The sequence below is a fragment of the Homarus americanus genome, unplaced genomic scaffold (assembly GCF_018991925.1).
Source record: "Homarus americanus isolate GMGI-L3 unplaced genomic scaffold, GMGI_Hamer_2.0 scaffold56333, whole genome shotgun sequence".
NCBI lineage: Eukaryota > Metazoa > Arthropoda > Malacostraca > Decapoda > Nephropidae > Homarus > Homarus americanus.
Window position 1 is genome coordinate 6,247,111 of NW_024734940.1, and position 19,966 is coordinate 6,267,076.

The window sequence follows — 19,966 nt, forward strand, 5'->3', positions numbered from 1 at the left end:
CTAAAGCCCCGTCCACACGATCGAGCAGTGCCCGGCGGGCTTTGCCCGGTAAACGGGCAAAGCCTGTGTGTTGTTGTGCACACGGGGGTGGTTGGCGACAGTCATAGTCTGGCGCCGGTAGCTAGTAGGTGGTTGGCAGTGGCGAGTGCGGTACGATCATCATGGTGTGTCGCAGGAATAATCGCCGGACAGTTAAAGCGAAGAGCATAGCGTTGTGTACTATAATAATTGCTGCTATGTGCAAAAAGAAGAACCAAATGCAGAAAAGGGAATGGTGCAAAGAGTGGTTAGGTCGAAGAAAAGTATTGTGAAGTCATGCCACGATTTTACGTGAACTGCAAGATGGAGAAGATGGACATGAGCAAGACTTCACCAATTACATGAGAATGGACCCAACACCTTTGACAAACTTCTAGGGAAAATGGAACCATATATATATATAAAAAAAAGGATACCAATATGAGGGAGAGTATATCTGCAGAGGCTCGTCTAGAGTCAATGCTCATATATCTTTCAACTGGGTGCACCTACATGTCACTTCAGTATAGAACGAGGATATCAAAACAAAGTTTGTCTCGCATAATACCTGCAACTTGTCAAGCCGTGTATGAAGTACTCAAGGAAGATTACTTGCAGGTGAGATTTGTAATACATAAAAATTCATTGAATAATGTTAGAATTATGATATGCATAGACAGGAAGCTATGGGACTAGAGTGAGGAGAGCGGCAGGAACGAAGAACACACACGAATGTCCTCATTACATAATACATAAACAATCTCCCGTTTATTGTCACGCCAATAATGTAAATTGCATAAGCTTATTTGGTTATACACTGGACATCTGGACCGAGCAGGGAACATATACGTATCACATTTGCAGTACTTAAAGTTGTCGTTCCATATCCGGCAGCAAACCACCAGGCAGGCGGACCATGATTTCGCTCGACCACGGGCACTCCGCTGGTTTGCCCGCCAATTTTGCCTGATAACGGGCATTTAGCGCGTGCCCGCCAGGCACTGCTCGATCGTGTGGACGGGCCTTAACAGCCTGAGTGGTTGAAGAGCAGGTCACACATGATATATGGGATGACCCTGGCTTATTAGTCTCCAGCTTAAAACAAGTATGGCTTCACAGATCCCCCTTTGTTTAGGGTTTTGGTTGCTGTTAGAGAAATAGCTAATTCTTCAGTTTAAGCCCAGCCTCTGCAATGGTTATGTGGTAGCAAAGGAAACATAGGGTCAGAGAAACAACTTTATTCCCAATGTTTCATCACCAAATGTCTCTCTGACCCTGTACGATATTTCCTTTGCTCCCATCTAACCATTTGTCCAAATGCCTTCAGCAAGGCATATTCACAGGTTTTTAGTTAAAACACTGTAATATTTCCCTATTTCCCATATACAGTATAACCATGACGGAAAAAATAAAGTACTGTATAGTGAGCTGCACGAATCTCTTTACTGGATAATTTTTTGCACCATTCATGTATTGTAGTCATAATAAAATATTCTTGTGTCATGGAAATATTTAACCATAAAGAAGTATATAATTATAAATAAATGTTAAATAATATTTTTTAACTGCTAATTAAATGTTATTCTCAAATTAAATGTCTCAAATAGAAAGGACAGTCACATGTTTTCCTGTGCCAAATTTTATAATTGTTTTATTGTTATGTTTATATATATATATATATATATAATATATTATATATATATATATATATATATATATATATATATATATATATATATATATATATATATATATATATATATATATATATATATATATATATATATATATATATATATATATGTGGGGGGGGGGTGTGGAGAGGACGTGTATGAGCGGGATGTGCGTGCGTCCGTGCGCGCTCAGAAGAAATAACCAAGATAGGAATCCAATGACTAAACCGCGGATGAAGGCAATGCGCGGGGCAACCGCCCCTAGTAAGGTTATCCTAGTGAGTTCGAAAACATAATCACAAATCAAAGTAAAAGCAAATTATACAACCTCTTATGAACGCAGTGAGGAATGTCAGGACTCGCCTGGGTACTGGCTCAAATGAGTGTCCTGAAAGAAGAAGAGCACTTGTGGCAAAAGAGCTGTCTAGGTATAACATCGACATAGCAGCCATTAGTCAGTCTCACTTCTCAGACGAGAGGCGACTCACAAAACAGGGATCCGACCATACCTTTATCTGGAAGGGTAAGCCTGCTGCGGTAGAAACCGCATTGATGGAGTTGGATTTGCTATTCCCCAATCCATCTTACATATGCTAACTGAAATGCCTGTTGGGGTCAACGAACGCCTCATGACACAGCGAATCCCAAGGAGGCCTCTTACGCCAACCTTGGCAGGGTGCTAAACTCTATCCCATTGAAGATAAAGTCACAAATTTAATGCTAAACTTGGCAGAGAGGCTGACATGTGGCAGGAAACCATAGCGAAAAGCGAGGTGGGCAAGTGTAATCCCAACGGCCTACTCCTCCTCAGCAAGCATGCTGAACACAACCACACTATAACCAACAACTTGTTTAGGCAGGACATCAAGCTCATGGGTTCTTGGCAACACTCATGATCCAACATTGTCAGAGAAAAATAGATAGCCTAGATGTCCTTATCATCAGTGCCATGCGTGGGTCAGACCACTGTGACACAGATTATCTGCTCGTCAAAGCCAAACTCTACCTTTACGTTGCCCCCAAACAGCAAAGACAACAAGTCACCAGAAGAAGTTTTAACACCAAGCGACTGGAGGATCGAGCGATAGCGCATGCTTTCAGAGAGCAGATCGAGGATGGGCTGATAAACAACGCGATAACAGACAACCCAAATCCGAGTGCCGAATGAGGTATCCTTGACACTGTCATGACAAAAACCTACAGAGAGATTCTCGGCATGATCGAAAGGATACACCAGGATTGTTTTGATGAAATGACCCAGAAATTAACGTGCTCGTCGATGATAAACGTGCTGCTTTAACTGACTGGTAGAACAACCCTCAGTCTCGGACCAAAGCTGATACCCTCCACGGGAAGAAAGCGACAGCCCAGCACGAACGTTGCAAACTAATGAACGAATGGTGGATAAATCAAGCTTGTAAAACGGAAAAAATGGCAGATCAACAAAAGTTGCGTGAATTTTTTAACTACTAAAACAATATATTGCCCAAGTACTCATGGTGTGGCCCTCCTCCGCTCATCCGACGGTAACTTTCTAATTAAAGACGAAGAAGGGATCCTCTAGCACTGGAAAGAACACAACCATTCTCTGCTCAACCGAAGCACCGATGTGGATGTCCTGACTACCCAGCAGGTCCCTCAGTACCCAGAACTGACTAACCTCAGATATCCTTCAAAGCTACAGGTCCTGATGAATTCCAGCCAAGGTGTATGGGAGAAGGAGGAAATCCCCCAAGCTCTTAAAGACGACACCATCGTCAATATCTATAAGATCAAGGGAGACCAGTGGTAATCACACCGGGATCTCGCAGCTGCCCATAGCTGGCAAGACTATCACCCGAATCCTCCTAAACAGACTTCTTCCTAGGGGAGAAAATTCCTCCCACAGTCTCAATGTTGCTTTAGACCATCACTGGCATAATCTTTGATGTTCGCAAGATACAAGAAAGGTGCAGGGAACAGGGTCACGATTTGTACATGGCCTACTAAGGGCCTTCGACTCGGTCAACAGGGAAGCCCTCTGGTGGACCCTCAGTCGTTTTGGTTTTTCACGAAAATTCATCGCCATTGTGAAGCAATGACAATGACATATAACGGCAGTATCGTGAACAATGGCACTCAGTCTGAGTTTTTCACCATCCAAACGGGGGTAAAACAAGGATGTGTACTGGCACCAATTCTCTTTTCCATTTCCTTCGTTGCCTTCCTTACTCGTGCCAGTGCCAATTTAGCCGGCGAGGTGGACATCCAGTGTGCAGACAACCTCACCCTCGTCGGTGATGCTGAACGCAATCTGCAGGAGGTCCTGAACACAAAAGCAGATGCATATGCACCATTCGGCATTAGGGTGAATTTTCATAAGTCTTAGAGTCTCATACAGCCTTTCTCTGGTTCAATCACACCAGCACCATCCATCCAGCTTAACGGTATTACCCTCTTTAATGTTACCCACTATCAGTGTCCTTGCTCCCACCTGTTCATCATTGCGGTCATCGATGAAGAGATTTAGCATCGGATCAGATGTCCATCTCAGGCCTTTGGCAGACTCTGTACCCACATCTTCAGCTGTATGGAGCTGAAATTATCTTCAAAATTGCATGTATATCGATCCGTGGTCCTCCACACAATGCTATAAGGCAGCGAGACATGGGTCACATACATGCCAGGAAGCACCTCATGACAATTGAAAACTTTCACCCACGTAGTCTACGTTCCATCCTCCGAGTTCGCTGGGAATACAAGATAACAACTGCCAGTATTCTCGTTGACATCAACTGTAGGAGTATCGAGGCTACCATTATCCATGAATAGCTATGTTGGATTTGCCACCTAACGAATGGTAAACGTAACGCTGGCGGGCAACAGAAATGGCATAAGGATAGTCCTTAGAAAAACCTGAAAAAGTGTCAAAACGATCCCCCTCACTTGAGACGATCAATCTACACCGTAACACTTGGCAGAGCACCACACGAGAAAGTGTCAATACTTTCGAGATACCCCGACTGTATACCAAAGCAGACAACCGCCAGCGCCGGAAAGACGTTGCCGTCGCCGTTCCCACACTGCATGTAGCCCTCCACATGTGAAGCATCTGTGGACGGCCCTGCCGGTCCCGTATTGGCCTCTTTAAGTCACCTCAGAGCTCACCAAAGAAGGTGACATCTCTAATAACTCGCATCATTGTACCATAGTTCGATGAACGTCATACTCAATTCCGAGTGACAGCAATGTAATAATAGTAGTGAATGATTTTGATTTTGCCATTTACAGTGGCCAGTTTATTGTGTATCACATTCTCATCCTGTGAGTGGTAGCGCCAAAGCTTTACATAGTAGAATTCACAAAGGGTCAGTAAAACTAACCTCTGTGGTTAGGATATTATGAAATTGAATGTTACACAGTATTTCAAACAAATTATTTGTTTAGTTCTAAACATAAAGAATAACTTATTTGCAACTGTGCGAGTACAGGAGTGTGAGGTAGTATGTCTGGCCGCAAACTTTGTTATTCATATTTGCGTGAGAGGTATTCAAGCACATTGTGTGTTTGGTTCTATACATGGGGACTGATATAGCAACTAAGTGAAAAAGGTGGATACAATCTGTATATGTCGGCTATCTTGCCATCAGAGATAAAGTGTTGTGCCATTTCACACACAGTGTGCTTGGACTTGTCCTTAAGAGGTTCAATCTTCACACAGTCGAGGACGTAGTGTTCGAGTGTGTGACCATATGTCTGGCTACACAGTTTACATTTAGTCTTGTTCACATCTGTTTTAGGAACAGACTGCCAGACGTACTCTATCCTAACCTTAGTCCAGCGGTTACAACATCCTGTAATCAGGGATCTTGTTGCTTGCTCCATATACATGTTTCATTTGATACATCTCATCATGGTAAACTATGGTTCGACTAGTAACCCAGATTGTATTCAACAGTGTCTTTGTTAGACGCGAATTTGGCAAGGGCATCAACTCTGTCATGCTCTTTGGAGTCTATGTGAGATGGGATCCACAACAGTTTGATCTTGACACCCCGGTCAACGAGGTACTCATATTTGTGTCTGGCTTCAGAAACAAGAGCGTGGCAACTTGAGTTGAGGGTGTCAAGGGCAAGTAGTGAGGATAGAGAATCGGTGATGATGAGACTGTCAGTGACAGTGGTTTCAATAAATTTATTAGCTCTGAGTATGGTAACTAATTCAGTTTGTAGAGTGGATTCCCAGTTGTTAACTCTAACTCCTTTTTCAATTGCATTACCGATAGGTCGAGTCACAACACTATCACTTCCAGCCCTCCCAGAGGCGGTTTTAAGAGATTCATCAGTGTAGATGGTCTGTGTGATACTATCATCAATCTGTAGGGTGTGTACAGTATGTGTTCAAGAGCTCTCACTTTGGCCGTGTGTTGGAGATAAATACTTTGGATAATTAATCTTTTAGGAAGATATGTCGGTATTGTGATATCGAAGGGAACTGTCCGCCCGGGTGGGAGTAAGTGTTGTTGTGTTTCAACTTTGTAGATATGGTCTAGTACAAACATCTTCATATGTGTAGCTGTAGTGTGGATCCATTTAGATTCACCAGTCCCATGGTTCATACATTCCAGCAATTTTAAGGAAACAATGTTATCAGGATCACCACGCAGAAGCTTCAGGTATATCATCAGGTTGACTTCAATTATTCTATCTTTGACTCTGGGTATATCTATTTATTTCCTCATATTAAGTACATTAGTGCTCATGGGACATACTAGGATAATTCTGGGGATTTAATTTTTAATTTTTTCGAGCTTGTCAGTGCCTTTCCCGTCACGGAGGACCAGGGCTGGTGAGTGGTAATCTTTCAGAGGTTCTATACAGAGTGATTCAGCAAAGAGTACATTAAATTGGAGGATGAAATTCTTGGATAATTCTAAGCCACAATATATCTATGGTATGTGTCAGATTCTGCATAGTTTCCATGTTACAATACATTTAAGATGATGTATTAATGAGAGTGAATTTCATGTGAAACCCCCTTAGGTTTTTGTAATAATTTATTCATAGATCTCTACAGTGTGACCTCTGTCTCATTGCACCTGTGTCAGCCATCTGTATCACACTGTACTGTTGAATTACCCTGGCATAGCTTAGGTACATTGTTTTACCATTTCTAATATTAGCGCCATAATGATGGCTGTACAACGCTACACTTCTAAGAAGTTTCAGTCTACCAGTACATTGCCGGGTTGTATGGCAGATAAGGTGTAAGGGACGGGAAACACCAAGATATTTAAAGGAAGAGACAAAGTCAATAGTTTTGTTACCTATTTTGAACTTGGCGGGGCCACGTTTACAGTTACCAGCTTGTTTGTTGAACACCTTAATTTTCTCAGTGGATATGATGACACCGAGGTTGTCACAGGCTGCATGTACATGGTTCAGGGTGGTTTGCATTTCACGATGAATTTTAGTATGTATAAGAATATTATCAGCATAGCTTACTGTGATATTGCTGGGGCTGTCTTCTATTGAATTTGATAATGCATTCATAAAAACATTGAACAAAGTGGGACTAAGTACTCCACCTTGGGGGGGGGGGGGCGCCAAGTTGCATATCTTTTACTTCGCCTTTGTAACCCTGAAACAGTGCATCAGCCTTTTGTTGGTTAGGTAACCACTTATCTAGTGTAACAGCCGACCTCCTATATCCATTTCGGCTAGTTCCTACAATATAAGTTGCCTATTGGCAATATCAAATGCAGTTTTTAGGTCAAGAAGTGTGGTGTATTTGTGCCTTTCATCCCCATGCGCAGTTAGGAATGTGGTGATGCAATTATGTACACCTTTACCATGGGTGAAGCCATTTATGTTAGGAGACATGTGTTCTCTGATTCTATATAAGAGTCTGACAAAAACCATCCTCTCAAAAGCTTTACACAGGCAGCTGGTTAGTGATATGGGACGAAAAGCATCAGGCTGTCTTGGTTTCGGTATTGGTACAGCAATACTGTTGATGCATGATGTGGGTAGTTGGCCCTCGGCATGACTCATATTGTACAATGCCAATATTGGAATGCCCAGTCCACGCCTTAGTAGCTTAACGATATTGTAGGTGACTCCATCTTCTCCAGGGGCAGTGGACCTACCTCTGGCGAGGGCGTCGTCAAGCTCCCACTCAGTATATGGAACATCACACTCATTCGTGCTGTTTGCCCAGCATAAAGTTAATGAGATTACTTCTTTCTCTAGACTTCGCATCAAGGAGCTCTCGAGTCCTACTTCGTAACATGTCATAGCTAGAGACATGAACCCACTTTGTTATTAGTTCATTCGATTTTTGCAGCGGGTTTGGATGGGAGACGTGTCTACTGTTTTTACCTCTGATTGTGTTTATATCTTTCCAGGCTTTGCTGAGGGATGTGTGTTGGTTCAGGCTGTTGACATATGTTTCCCATGCATTTTTTCCAAGTTCGTTTACACGTTCCCTGGCTATAGCGAGGGAGGCCTGATACAGTTGTAACACTTGAGGTGTTCTAATTTGTTTGTAACCCTTGCCCACCCTCCTGACTCTAGCCCTTTTTTTTCAGTTTGGGGTCATGAAAGCACTGGTGTTACCTGTTCCCGTGATGCTGACCACGTTTTCTCCCTTTTTTTTTTAGGTGGAGGCATTGTTGGTGAAGTATGTAAAAGTCCTATCCATCAGGTCATCATGGAGACTTTGGTAGTTGTCAGGTTTGTAAATCCTTGTACCAGTCATGGATGAAGTCTATGAGCTGGCTTTCATGTTCTTGCTCGACTGTGAGTCTACGTCTGATGAGTTTGCCGCCAATGGGGGTGGCATTGGCTACATGTATACTAGCTTAAATTGGGTTGTGGTCAGACATAAGATCAGTGACAACATCAGAGCTATGAGTTGTGTATGATAGATTAAAGCCAATACACTTGTTTAGAGCCCGGCCATAGATGTGTGTTGGTTCATTATTTCCTATAATTTGAGCATCTTCATATGCGCTGAGAAGTGAGATAAGTCTCCTGCTATTGGTCTTAGTGGTGGGGTCACCTAATTTCTTGTGTCTAGTATTCATGTCGCCAATTAGGAAAGTGGAAACAAAGTCTGTGAGATCTGTGTATTGAAGCTGATCTGAGGGAGCATAAGCGTTGAGTGTGGAGTTGCCCAGGTGGATAGTGATCCCATGGTACTGAAAGTTTGTAGTCTTGTTGGATACAAGAGGTACATGCGGTAGTGACTTCTTAACATACATCAAACATGTGTGAGTAGAACTAGGATCTTGTATTCATAATTGGGCAGACTGGGTGGGGGCTTACCATTATGTGTGAGACACTCCTGCAGACACTGAATTTCGAAGTCCTCAGTCACAAATTTGTGGTGTAGGTCAGGGTATCGTTTTCTGGGGGATGAAATGTTCCAACTCACCACCTTCACCTTTGTCTAGTATTAACATTGACCATTATGTACTATATTTGGAAAGAAGTAGAAGGCACTGTATGATATTGTTTTTGTTTTTTTCCATGCTGCCTGTCCATTCTGCAGGCAAGAGGCTTTTTAATATTTTTTTAAACATTCCCGGAGCATGTACTGATCACCATTTGATATATTTGAGTGGCAGACAACAACACACTTTCGTTACACTCGACATCACCACCATTTTCTATTTGTGTTTGTTCATCTTCACTGACTATGTCCACAGAGGCACCAGTAAAACTGTTCCCAATATCATTGTTTTCCTCTACGTGGACACTAGTTCCTGGTGGGTCTTGAGTTTCCACATCTGGTACTGACATTTGAATGTCTTCAGTTTGATTGCAATCTTTTCATAGCTGCTGCTCTGTGTTGGTGGTTTTCTTATTTCTGTAATGCTTCGCCGAGGTTCTTTAACATATGATTTTCATTTGCAAATTGAGCTTTGAGTTCTGTAATTTAATTTTCAAATCATTGATCTCTTCATTTTATGCTTCTTCACGGGGTGTGTTGGCAGCTACTTGTTGTGTCATTACGTCTGTGTTGCCCCATGCTGATCTTGCGTTGACGGCTGGTGATGATACTGGAGCTTTGGTAGTGAGGGCGGGCCAGGGGTTGGCCGTAGGGAGTACCTTAGCAGCAGTAGTGTTTCCTGAGACCTGTCTGGGTGGCGGGTCTGGGCTCTGAGGGGGTGTAGGAGTTCTAGGACATCCAGGGTGCCATAAAGGAACTCCAACTGTTTTGCAGTTAACACACCTCTGTTGAGCAACTTTATTTCTGCAAGCCTGTTTGCATGTTGTTTTGAGCAGAGACCACACCACGGCTTGGTAGAGGGGCATAATCTGGCCATATGGCCCAAGTGTTGAAAGTTGTAACACCTCCGGGTAGGTGGCTGATAGAGAGTTACCTTTAGAGTCCGATAGGCACCACGGATACGAATGGACTTGGGTGGGTCCTCCGAGCCAACCCCAGTTTGCAATGACTGCGTTGTTGCCCCTGAGTCGCTTCGTCCTTCTGATGTTGGGATGGTTATTCCATGGTTATTCCCCTTATGCTATTGGTGACGAGATCCTGTATGACTGCTGGGTCGTTTTTAATCAAAACATAATCTCGTGTATTGACTCCGAATTGAAACTCAGCGTTTGGTTGTCTATCTTCCGCATCGTCTAGCAATCGATACTTGACTTCAGGTGGTGTACCTACAGGGAAGTTTAAACCCTCTCCATTGTTTTCAGCACCAAGGTCAACGCCGTAGGCATCTGGCTCACACAGTGCCCCAAGAGGGCTAGAGAGTGTAGCTGGGTCTCCACTTAACTCAGACATGGTGGAGTTACAGGACTCGACCCTATATTGTATGCCTGCGTCAGAGGGATGGGGACTGCGTGGCACTCCTAAGAAGTCAGCGGTGGTTGGGATGCATAACCCTCTCACGGGACAAGGCAAATTGACGTCTACAGTGTATCAGCGGTATGAATGGAGGGACTTACGTGAGCAAACCATCCGGGAGGGGAGGGAGTGAGGGGTGTGGTGTCAAACCCGGCATATGTACAAAGGTAGCAGGAGTATTCTCAGATTATCAGCACTTTGATTACACGTGTTGTTCTTGCTCAATGGTGTTTGTGTTTTACTGCACAAAAGAGAGTAGTGCGGATAATGACTTACTTGAAAAAAACAGATCACACAAATGAACAATTGCTAAGTTGAAAATGTTAAAATTCGAGGATATTAACACCTACTGTTGTGCCCTTTTTGTTTACAAATCTGTCAATCACTTGCTTAACAACAATTATTTCCAGTTCCGGAATAATCAGAGATACAACTTAAGGCACCAAGAGCTACTAAGACCCCCAATGTGCTCCTCTCAGTCCCAGACCTCCATGAAATATCGCGGTGTGAAGGTGTGTAACAACTTACCCCCACCCATCCGAGCAAAGACTTCGCTCCCTTCCTTTAAATCATCTCTTAAAAAATATCTCTTGTCTAAGTATTAATATTTCTTGTAATACCTACTTTATATTCCATCTTTTATTGTACTATCAGAACCGTTTTATCAGAAATTATCATGAAGATAGAAAAGAAATTAGCATTGCCAAAAATATATTGTCAACTAAATATAATCATGACAGCTCTGTCCTCTTGTTCAACCTTAATACAACTCATGTTGTACTGATTCCCTCATTATATTTATGTTTTTCAATTCCACTGTCACTTATGTATATACTTATAATATAAATGTAAAAAAAATATATAAACAAATAAATAAATAAGTAAATAAAATAAATAAATATCGAAGTGATAACCGTGGTAACATTCTGATACGTTCTTATTACCACCATGCTATATGTATTATTCCAAATGATACTAAATGTTACATAACACTTCCTTGAGATAAATGTACAGTATATATCAGGTGCCTACAAGAGAGCTCAGGTTCTCATCTGGCTCAGCCATGTTAATATTGTTATTATTATCAACTCCGTATTTTTTTTTTCTGGCTAAATAAATTGTTTCAATCAATCAGATATGGTATCAAAGTCAATTTCAGTTTCTAAAGAACTATCCAGCCTGACACCATATGAGGTGGGGAGTTTGTGTCTACAACCCTCACCACATGGGCAGGAGTGACCATGAGGGTAGGCCTCTCGGGCACCTGCACACACACACACACACCACAGTGCTCAAGCCACGCGTTAGGTCACTTGTTATACAGGCAACATATTTGCAGTTGTTGTGTTATTGGTTAAAGTAATCCTTCAAGTGACTGTATTAGGATATCTATCTATCTGTCTGTCTGTCTGTCTGTCTGTCTGTCTAACCTGGATAGTTTATATGGGAGATTATTTATATAAAAAGAGGGATTTTTATCAACTTTTGTCATTTTCACAGTAAATGAAAATCTATACATTATGTTAAACTTAAAGAAAATATTCATTATTTTCGACGACGTTCCTTTCAGGAATAAAGTTATTTACAATTTGGCTTTGTAATTCTGTGCGTTCCTATAGCTAAAAGTAAATAAGTTTGCTAAAAAAAATACACACATCCTATCAAAGTCAATTATATGGGTAATTAAGTTCATGTAGAAGAGTCATTGTGATCAGTTCCATGAAGGATCATGATTATATTAGCATTGGTCAGAGCGACACGTGGTAGTAGGTAGCTACCAAACAGGGAGGTACTACCGCCTGGGAAGATATTGTAAGCATAATGTGTTGTCTATTGGTAGACCCTGCTGCCATATGGCATCACGAAAATTGTGACCAAGTCCCAGGTTGCTGATCTGACTTTCTGATTCATTTACACACAATTGCAGGGTCTCAAACATATATTGTTTCTCACTATTGATATTTTTTTATTTGTTTTTCTTTATGGTTCTTTATTATTATTACTATTATTATTATTATTATTATTATTATTATTATTATTATTATTATTATTATTTTATTATTTTATTTATGTATTTTAATTTTTTCTTTTATTTTACTTTTCTGAATTATGATTATTATTATTATTATTATTATTATTATTATTATTATTATTATATTTTCGCCCCCAGGCCCCGGGTGGGCTAATCCCCGTAAAACAAAACAAAACAACAAAAACAACGGTGGCCCCTCCACCTACTGTATGTCAACTCTCAGAGCCCATAAGTCGCTGAGATGAAGCTAAAACTCGCTAAACTTCACTAGAATCGACAAAAATTCAGAAAAAATAAAATGTCGCTTAAAATCACTTGTCACATTAAAATCGCTGAACCCAACTAAAACAAATCACAAAGTCCTCTATTAATCAGTTGCATCAACCTAAAAATCGCTTAAATTCAACAATATCATTCCATGATATGGCTAAAATTCCCCTAATGTCAATCAATTCTCGTTATAATATACTAAGAATTAATCCAAAAGTCACTTGAATTTATTTTACATTACCATAAAAATTCATGAGATTGAGCTACTCTTCCCCGAGGTTGGCAACAAAGGCCGTTACTCACCGATGACCTAAATTGACTCCAGCTACAGTCTGCGCGCTGCAGGGAATCCCACTGTATATACAGTATAATGGTTGCCCCTTGTGATCACGGATGGCCAGCCGTAGGGCCACCTAGGCGTGCATTTGTTTAATGTGTAGAAGCTGTCGCTAGGACAAGAACCACACCCTGAATTAACGAGTTGCATGATTCAGTGTCAAGGAAAAGTCCGAGAAGACCTGACAACTCGCCATCTGCACTGGCTAACCATTACCCCGGAACACGATCCGCAAATCTATTAACATCCAGGTTCCCTATTACTGAGAGCTGAGGGATCGAACCCGGGTCCACTCGCTTGCGAGGCGAGCATGCTGATTATTACACCACAGGTCACCACACTCCCACTATCCGTCTAGCTTGTACCAACTCCCACTCCCTCCCTCCCTCCCTCCCTCCCTGCCTTTTTAAGATAACGGGTCAAGGAGGAGGGGGGTGGGATATTTGGTGGTAGAAGGAGCACGAAAGGGGAGTGGAAGAAGGGAAGAGGTAGGGCAGGACAAGTAAAAGGGCAGTGAAAAGGAGTTAAGGGAGGGGCAGGTGATATTTAGAGTCGGTCAGTGAAGGAGAAAGGAGTGAGAAGGATAGGTAGAAAGGGAGGGAAGGACAAACGGAGGGAGGGATGGCGGGAGAGACGTGGTTAGGAGGTGACTGGGTAAAGGTAACAACAGACAACCAGCAATGTCTTATTTCTTGAGACGGTCATTCATCCCAACTTTACTTGGCTCCTCTTGGTCCCCCAATTCTCAAGTGGTCTCGATATAACTTCTGATCCTTAAGTTAGCTATCTAATAACCTCACTTAACTCACAACACAATGGCGGATAAAATACCCAGAAACTGCACTCTCTATCTCTACTACCGGAGATACGGAATGTTGTTTTATCTTAACGGTGGGTTAGTTGTCGCGTAGAGAAAAGACAAACGTGTTGAAACAATCCCCATAATCCACTCATAGTTGTTCTCCACCTTCCCTGTTACCGCCAACTAACTCGTTCCAAAATGTATCTTTGCGGAGAGGTCCGATAAATTTCAAATTGAACACTGCGACTCCTGTTGCCTCGAGAGGGTTGTCAAAATCATTCGTCTGTTGTATCATATTATATCACACAAAATAGTAAACATATATTTTGGAACGATATTGTCACAAAGTGTAAATTCCTGTTCCTTTACTGTGAATAGAATTATGTGCTTGTGTTCATCTTTCTGATACATGTAGATTTATGATAATCAAAACACGTGTGGATTAATGTGCCTTTGTTGTATATCAAAATGTTTCTCTGTATTTATTTGTCTGAATAACTTATATAACTGAATGTGTTTCTCCGGCAGGTTGCAGCGACCGTGAACCTCGCTGTTCCCTCTGGTCGGCTATAGGAGAATGCTACAAAAATCGAGGGTACATGCACGTCCATTGTGCCGAGTCCTGCCACCAATGCGTTGTTCAAGGTGAGTACCAAGTTCCTCCCTATTTCTCCTGAATCCTGAATCAACACCTTGACTCCTCTCTTGACAGCTTCAGTAATAGCTTGATGTTCTTTATATTCCTCAAATTAGTGGAGACATTTGACACGAGACGCTCCTTGCCAGACCAACAGCTGCTCTTTTCATTGATCTTGTCATTCCTCTCCCTCTGCCATTCTAACAGTCGTGGACATTTCCACTTTCCTTCTTATTTCTTACCAAAGACTTACTCAGACTTCCTTTGGTGATAACACAAACTTAAATATAAATTCAACATCCCTGTCTAATGTTCTTGCTCAGTCAGTCTTACAGTACTTCACTTAAATACTACAGCAGCCTTGACCACACACCTTCAGTCCTTACCCACGGCGAGAGACAAATAACCAGATTACGTACAGCGTCACCGAGACACAGTACCTCACTACGTCGTGCGAATAAGTCCTCATCCAGCCTCCTCTTACACTCACTAATACCTCAATTATACTAGACACAAAGTTAGTATTCCTGGTTGTACCCTAGCAAGCAAGATGTCCCATGACCACCAATTCCCAACATCACAAGGAACACATCTAAAAATAAAAGGACTTCATGACTCTACGTTGCTATACCCCGGCACATATTATTATCCTTTACAACAACCAAGTCACCTATCACATGAATTATTCCTCTCACAGGTGCATGGAGTCTGCACAACCTTGGCAATTGTCTCATCATTAACCTGCCCTTCACTATACTATCAATCGAATCACAATTCTCTAAATCAGTGACCCAAGGTGGTTGAGTGACTTCATCCAGAATTCCTACAGTTCTCACGATGGTCTAGTGGGTTGTGTTGTTAGCTAGATGTTATTGAAGGGCCTTGTTAAGTTTGGTTCACAGTAGTTTAGTGCAAGTGTAATTAGGTGTGTGTGTGTGTGTCGTTACTCACATACAGTAACAAACATGCATTCGCACACGCATACGCAACTCACATGCACAGACACACACAGACACATTAGTCCATATTAATATTTGCGGAAATATCAGAGACGCTTTGGTAGGTCACGTGTGAAGGAAGAAAGAGGGAGGCAGAGAGTAAGAAGAAGAGAAAGGTTGAAGGAAAGAGATGCCAAGAGAGGAGAATATGGTGAAAAAGAGAGAGAGGAAAAGGAACAAGGTAAATAGACAATGAACAAGGAAAAGAAGGGAATAATTGGAAAGAAAGGTGGAAAGAGGGAGGTAGAGAGGCGAAGAGAGAAGAAAGGGGCCAAAATGAAGGAAATGAGCAGGAAGAGAAGGTAAGGGAAAAATGAGGAAGGGAGGAAAATGGAGAGAGAGAGAGAGAGAGAGAGAGAGAGAGAGAGAGAGAGAGAGAGAGGCTGATGCATATATATATAGAGAGAGAAGAAGTGAAGGAATTGGGTTGTATATAATGTATCAGTCCACTACTTGATGAAGGTCTTAGCTATATTTAGTCTTACACTGACACCATCTTTTATTTACAAGCGGGTGTGGTGGCAGGTTGTCCTCTACTGTGATGAATCTCGGAGCTCACACAAGGTTATATCTACAGGTAAACACTTCAGTGCCTCATTGACAAGTGCTATGAGTATATTGATTTAAGGGTTAAATAAATCTGAAATAACTGCAAAATTATTTAAAATTTAGTTAAATTTTTACTAATTCTGAACAACATATAGATACAAAGATATCTAAAAACTCTACAAAGATTCTTAGTCCGAACGGCGTGTTCACCTACAGACAGTGCCTACCAGAACGTTCGCGAGCAGTACCCAGCTTGGGCCGGCAACGGTTGCCAGAGGAAATATTACTTACATGAGGAAGTTTTGCGCCAGAGACTGTACATCCTGTCAACCAGCCAACGGTAAGTCCAGCCCATAGACAGATAGACAAACAGACAGACAGATAGATATTTGCCAAAAATTATCATATAAGAACACATTAGTTTAGCAGACTAACTAAAGATAACACACGAAAGCCTTTAAAAACATTTCTGTTGAGGTCTTTAACTAAGGTGCTCTCACCTCGGTAAGTTAAACACTGACAGCAGTAAGTTCAGTGTATAAAGCCGCTAACATCACTCCTGGAACGCCTGTGAGACACACCAGGCGGAGGACGTGTGTTGTGTGGGTTTTTTTTTTAGGAAATTGTGGGTAATTTTCTAATGATAATATTGTGTGTGTATGTGTGTGTGTGTGTAAAACATTTCTCTTTATTAACTCACACACGTACTGTACACTGCAGATCACAGCGTCCCTCATAACCACGCCAACTACGTGAACGAGTACTGGAAGAAGTACAGGAGCCTTCACCCAGAGATCGGCAACTCCTACCACGGCGAGACCACCCCTGTTGGCTCAAGGAATACGGGAGGGAGGGTGAGGGAGGGAGGCTAAGGTAGTATTACTCAGTTCAGCGTACTCAGCCAAAGTGAATCCATAACAATAGGTGATCACAGTCTCAATAACTTATATTGTTTGTTCAGTCTGACCACAGTCTAGAGGTTGAGAGATACTACTGGGATATATTGAGGTTAACCATTGTCTCAGATGCTATACGGTCTGAGAGATGGTTCCGTGGATCCCTCGTTACTAAGGCAATGCTGGGATAGTACTATAAAAGAGATATTCTCCCACAACGTAGTAACACCCCGGCGCCCTGAGAACCTCATTAACGACAGTCGAGCAAGTCTGAAGAGAATATCTCGACGACCTTAAAACTGCTGAGACTGTGGTCTTTGGGAGCTGAGACGGCCTAACACTTTCTGATGCCATTTGCCATATTTTACTCGGAAGAGACTCACGGCACAGCAAGTCCCAACGTTATAACCACGTCCGCTCGACCCTCCCTCAAAGAGCTTAGACTGTGAAACATTCTTAGACTGACACATTTGTTGCTGATGGTGATATGAAACCTTCGTCAATATGGCTATTCAGGTTCAATTGTCTTCTTTTGATTTTAAACAAAAATAAAATGTCACGACTTTTTAACCAAACTAGACACAAAAAAATACTTCTTTTGAAAATAATGAAATAATTCTTGTTGAAACGTTGATGCCAAATACGGATTAAATAAAAAAAATCTGAGAAGTTAATCCTGAGCTTAACGAGAATAAAATAATAACCTCGACTCCTGAGATGTTTACTTGGTAGTCGTATGAGTTGACGATTTAAAGCACAAAGGCTGTGTTGTGTTTAGACCAGTTTAATGAGTGAGAATATAAATCATAGCATCTCTTTTTTTTTCTTGTAGGGAATTATACGTGTTATAGGTCGATACTCACTCTTGACCTCTAAATGTTAGCCAGTTTTATGGTGTGAAGGTGAGAGTGTGTTTATGGTGAGCCATTGTAAATAATAACACAGCTTCGTTAGTGACTTTCATTAAGTATTCTATTTCTCTCATATGTGTGTGTGGAGGGGGGTTTTGTGTGGGGGGGACGTGTGTGTATGTGTGTGTGTGTGTGTGTGAAAGACAGACAGATCTTTTCAGACTGCAACAGATGACAACTCATGGTATAAACATTGAAGGGCATTGCTACGTCATAAGCTCATAACACAATGGGGATGTTATTATAAAGTAATTTCATATACCTGGGGTACTGTAGGGTGTTGTGTCGTAAATCCAGAACACAGAAGATGTTTGTCGTGTAGTGAGTTACAACGGAGAACCATTATATTTTTTTGTGTATTTCTTATATGACTGAGTTAAATAAAATTATGGATGGAAGGTTGAGTGTGTGAGTGGAGGGGCAAACACCCACAACACTTCATGATATAAGGGCATTTGTTATTAGCTGCTTGTCCTATGCATTCCTGCGCAGAAGCCGCAGGTGGCTAGTGATCTACCAGAGAGTGAATGTGAATTATAGTCCTCTGTGACAGTATATTTACCCGAATAGCTTTGATTTCTGGCTTTAAACCCAGAGTTGTGAGTTTTTGTGACTACCTAGCTAATAGCTATGATTAGCTTCACCTTTGTCCCGTAGGCTACTTGTAGAGTTTCAGATTAATTGCTCTGTTTCAGATTTTGTGCAGTAGGATTTATCTTTGATTCATTAATGACATAGATGCCTTTTATGCTAGGTTACAATATTTGAGAAACAGGAAATAGACTGATAGTTACTTTAGATATGCGAGCTTCACTATAGTTCTCGTTTTATTTTTCGTAGGCCCCCAATATCTCGTAGGCCCTAGGCACTGTGCCTACTGTGCCTAATGGATAATCCGGGCCTGATCGCACCCCTGCGTTATTTGCAAGAGGAGAAAGGATACACATCCATACTTTCATTTTCATCGGTTTCCAAAGGACAGAGATAGGCAACTTAAGTATTTAATCTCTTGTGAGTTACAGTGAAAATATGCAATTATATATTGAAATACATTTCAAATCAGAGGCAGCAGCTTCATCAGTCACTCCCACTCACTCGATATGAATTTGACAGGAGTCGCAGATGCCATTGACATTCCCAGAATGTGCGTGAAGAACTGTGAGGAATTGCACAAAAGTTATCGAGTGTGCTTTTTTCCCTTCATATATATATATATATATATATATATATATATATATATATATATATATATATATATATATATATATATATATATATATATATATATATATATATATATATATATATATATATATATATATATATATATATATATATATATTGTTACGAGTTGGGGATTTAGAATATAGTTATACGTCTACCCAGATCCCAACAGGTAACAAAAAAAAAAAACAAAGACAATCGGACTATAAAAGGGTAGACAAAGGATGCGAGTTTTCGTTGTGTATAATAAAGTACCATAAATCCCTAAACAAAATATTCAGCTTATAAATTACCCTTAACCAAACTTAACCTAAACATTAACAGTATATACATATTAATACAACATAAACAATTTTGAAGCAAGTGGACGTGGGGGAGGCAATACAAGATACAAATACTTAAGTGAGGAGCTGAGATGGCTGACGAGTAAGGCTGAGTATTGTAGAAGACGGTAGGTAGTCACTGCACCGTAGGTTTAGAGGATAGATGATCCTGTGGTCACTTCCCAGAGCCAAGTCCTCTCTCCTCGAATTGGAGCTCACAAAGAAGACTTGGAGGAAGTGACGCAACAACCAGGATATGGAGAAGGGAAACCCCGGAGTGTTAACTAAGACGAGTCATACTCGTGTCTCGTCCCTAGATGGCGTTGCTCGTGGTGCTGGGTAGGTAGATCAAGACAATAGATGGCGTGGTTCGTAGTGCTGGGTGGAGGGGTTCGTAACACACCCCCCCTCCAAAGACCTCCGTAGCGCGGGCGCGAAGGAGGTGATCA

At 41.4% G+C, this 19,966-nt stretch overlaps 1 protein-coding gene across 1 annotated transcript; it reads left to right on the plus strand.

The window, feature by feature from the left end:
- Positions 1 to 14,511: 14,511 nt before the first annotated feature.
- On the plus strand, positions 14,512 to 18,428 carry LOC121870596. The gene is made up of 4 exons (XM_042372425.1): positions 14,512 to 14,624; positions 16,125 to 16,191; positions 16,380 to 16,503; positions 16,884 to 18,428. The coding sequence occupies exons 1-4, from the start codon at positions 14,557 to 14,559 to the stop codon at positions 17,033 to 17,035; spliced, it is 411 nt and encodes a 136-aa protein (XP_042228359.1). The 5' UTR covers positions 14,512 to 14,556; the 3' UTR covers positions 17,036 to 18,428.
- Positions 18,429 to 19,966: the final 1,538 nt, after the last annotated feature.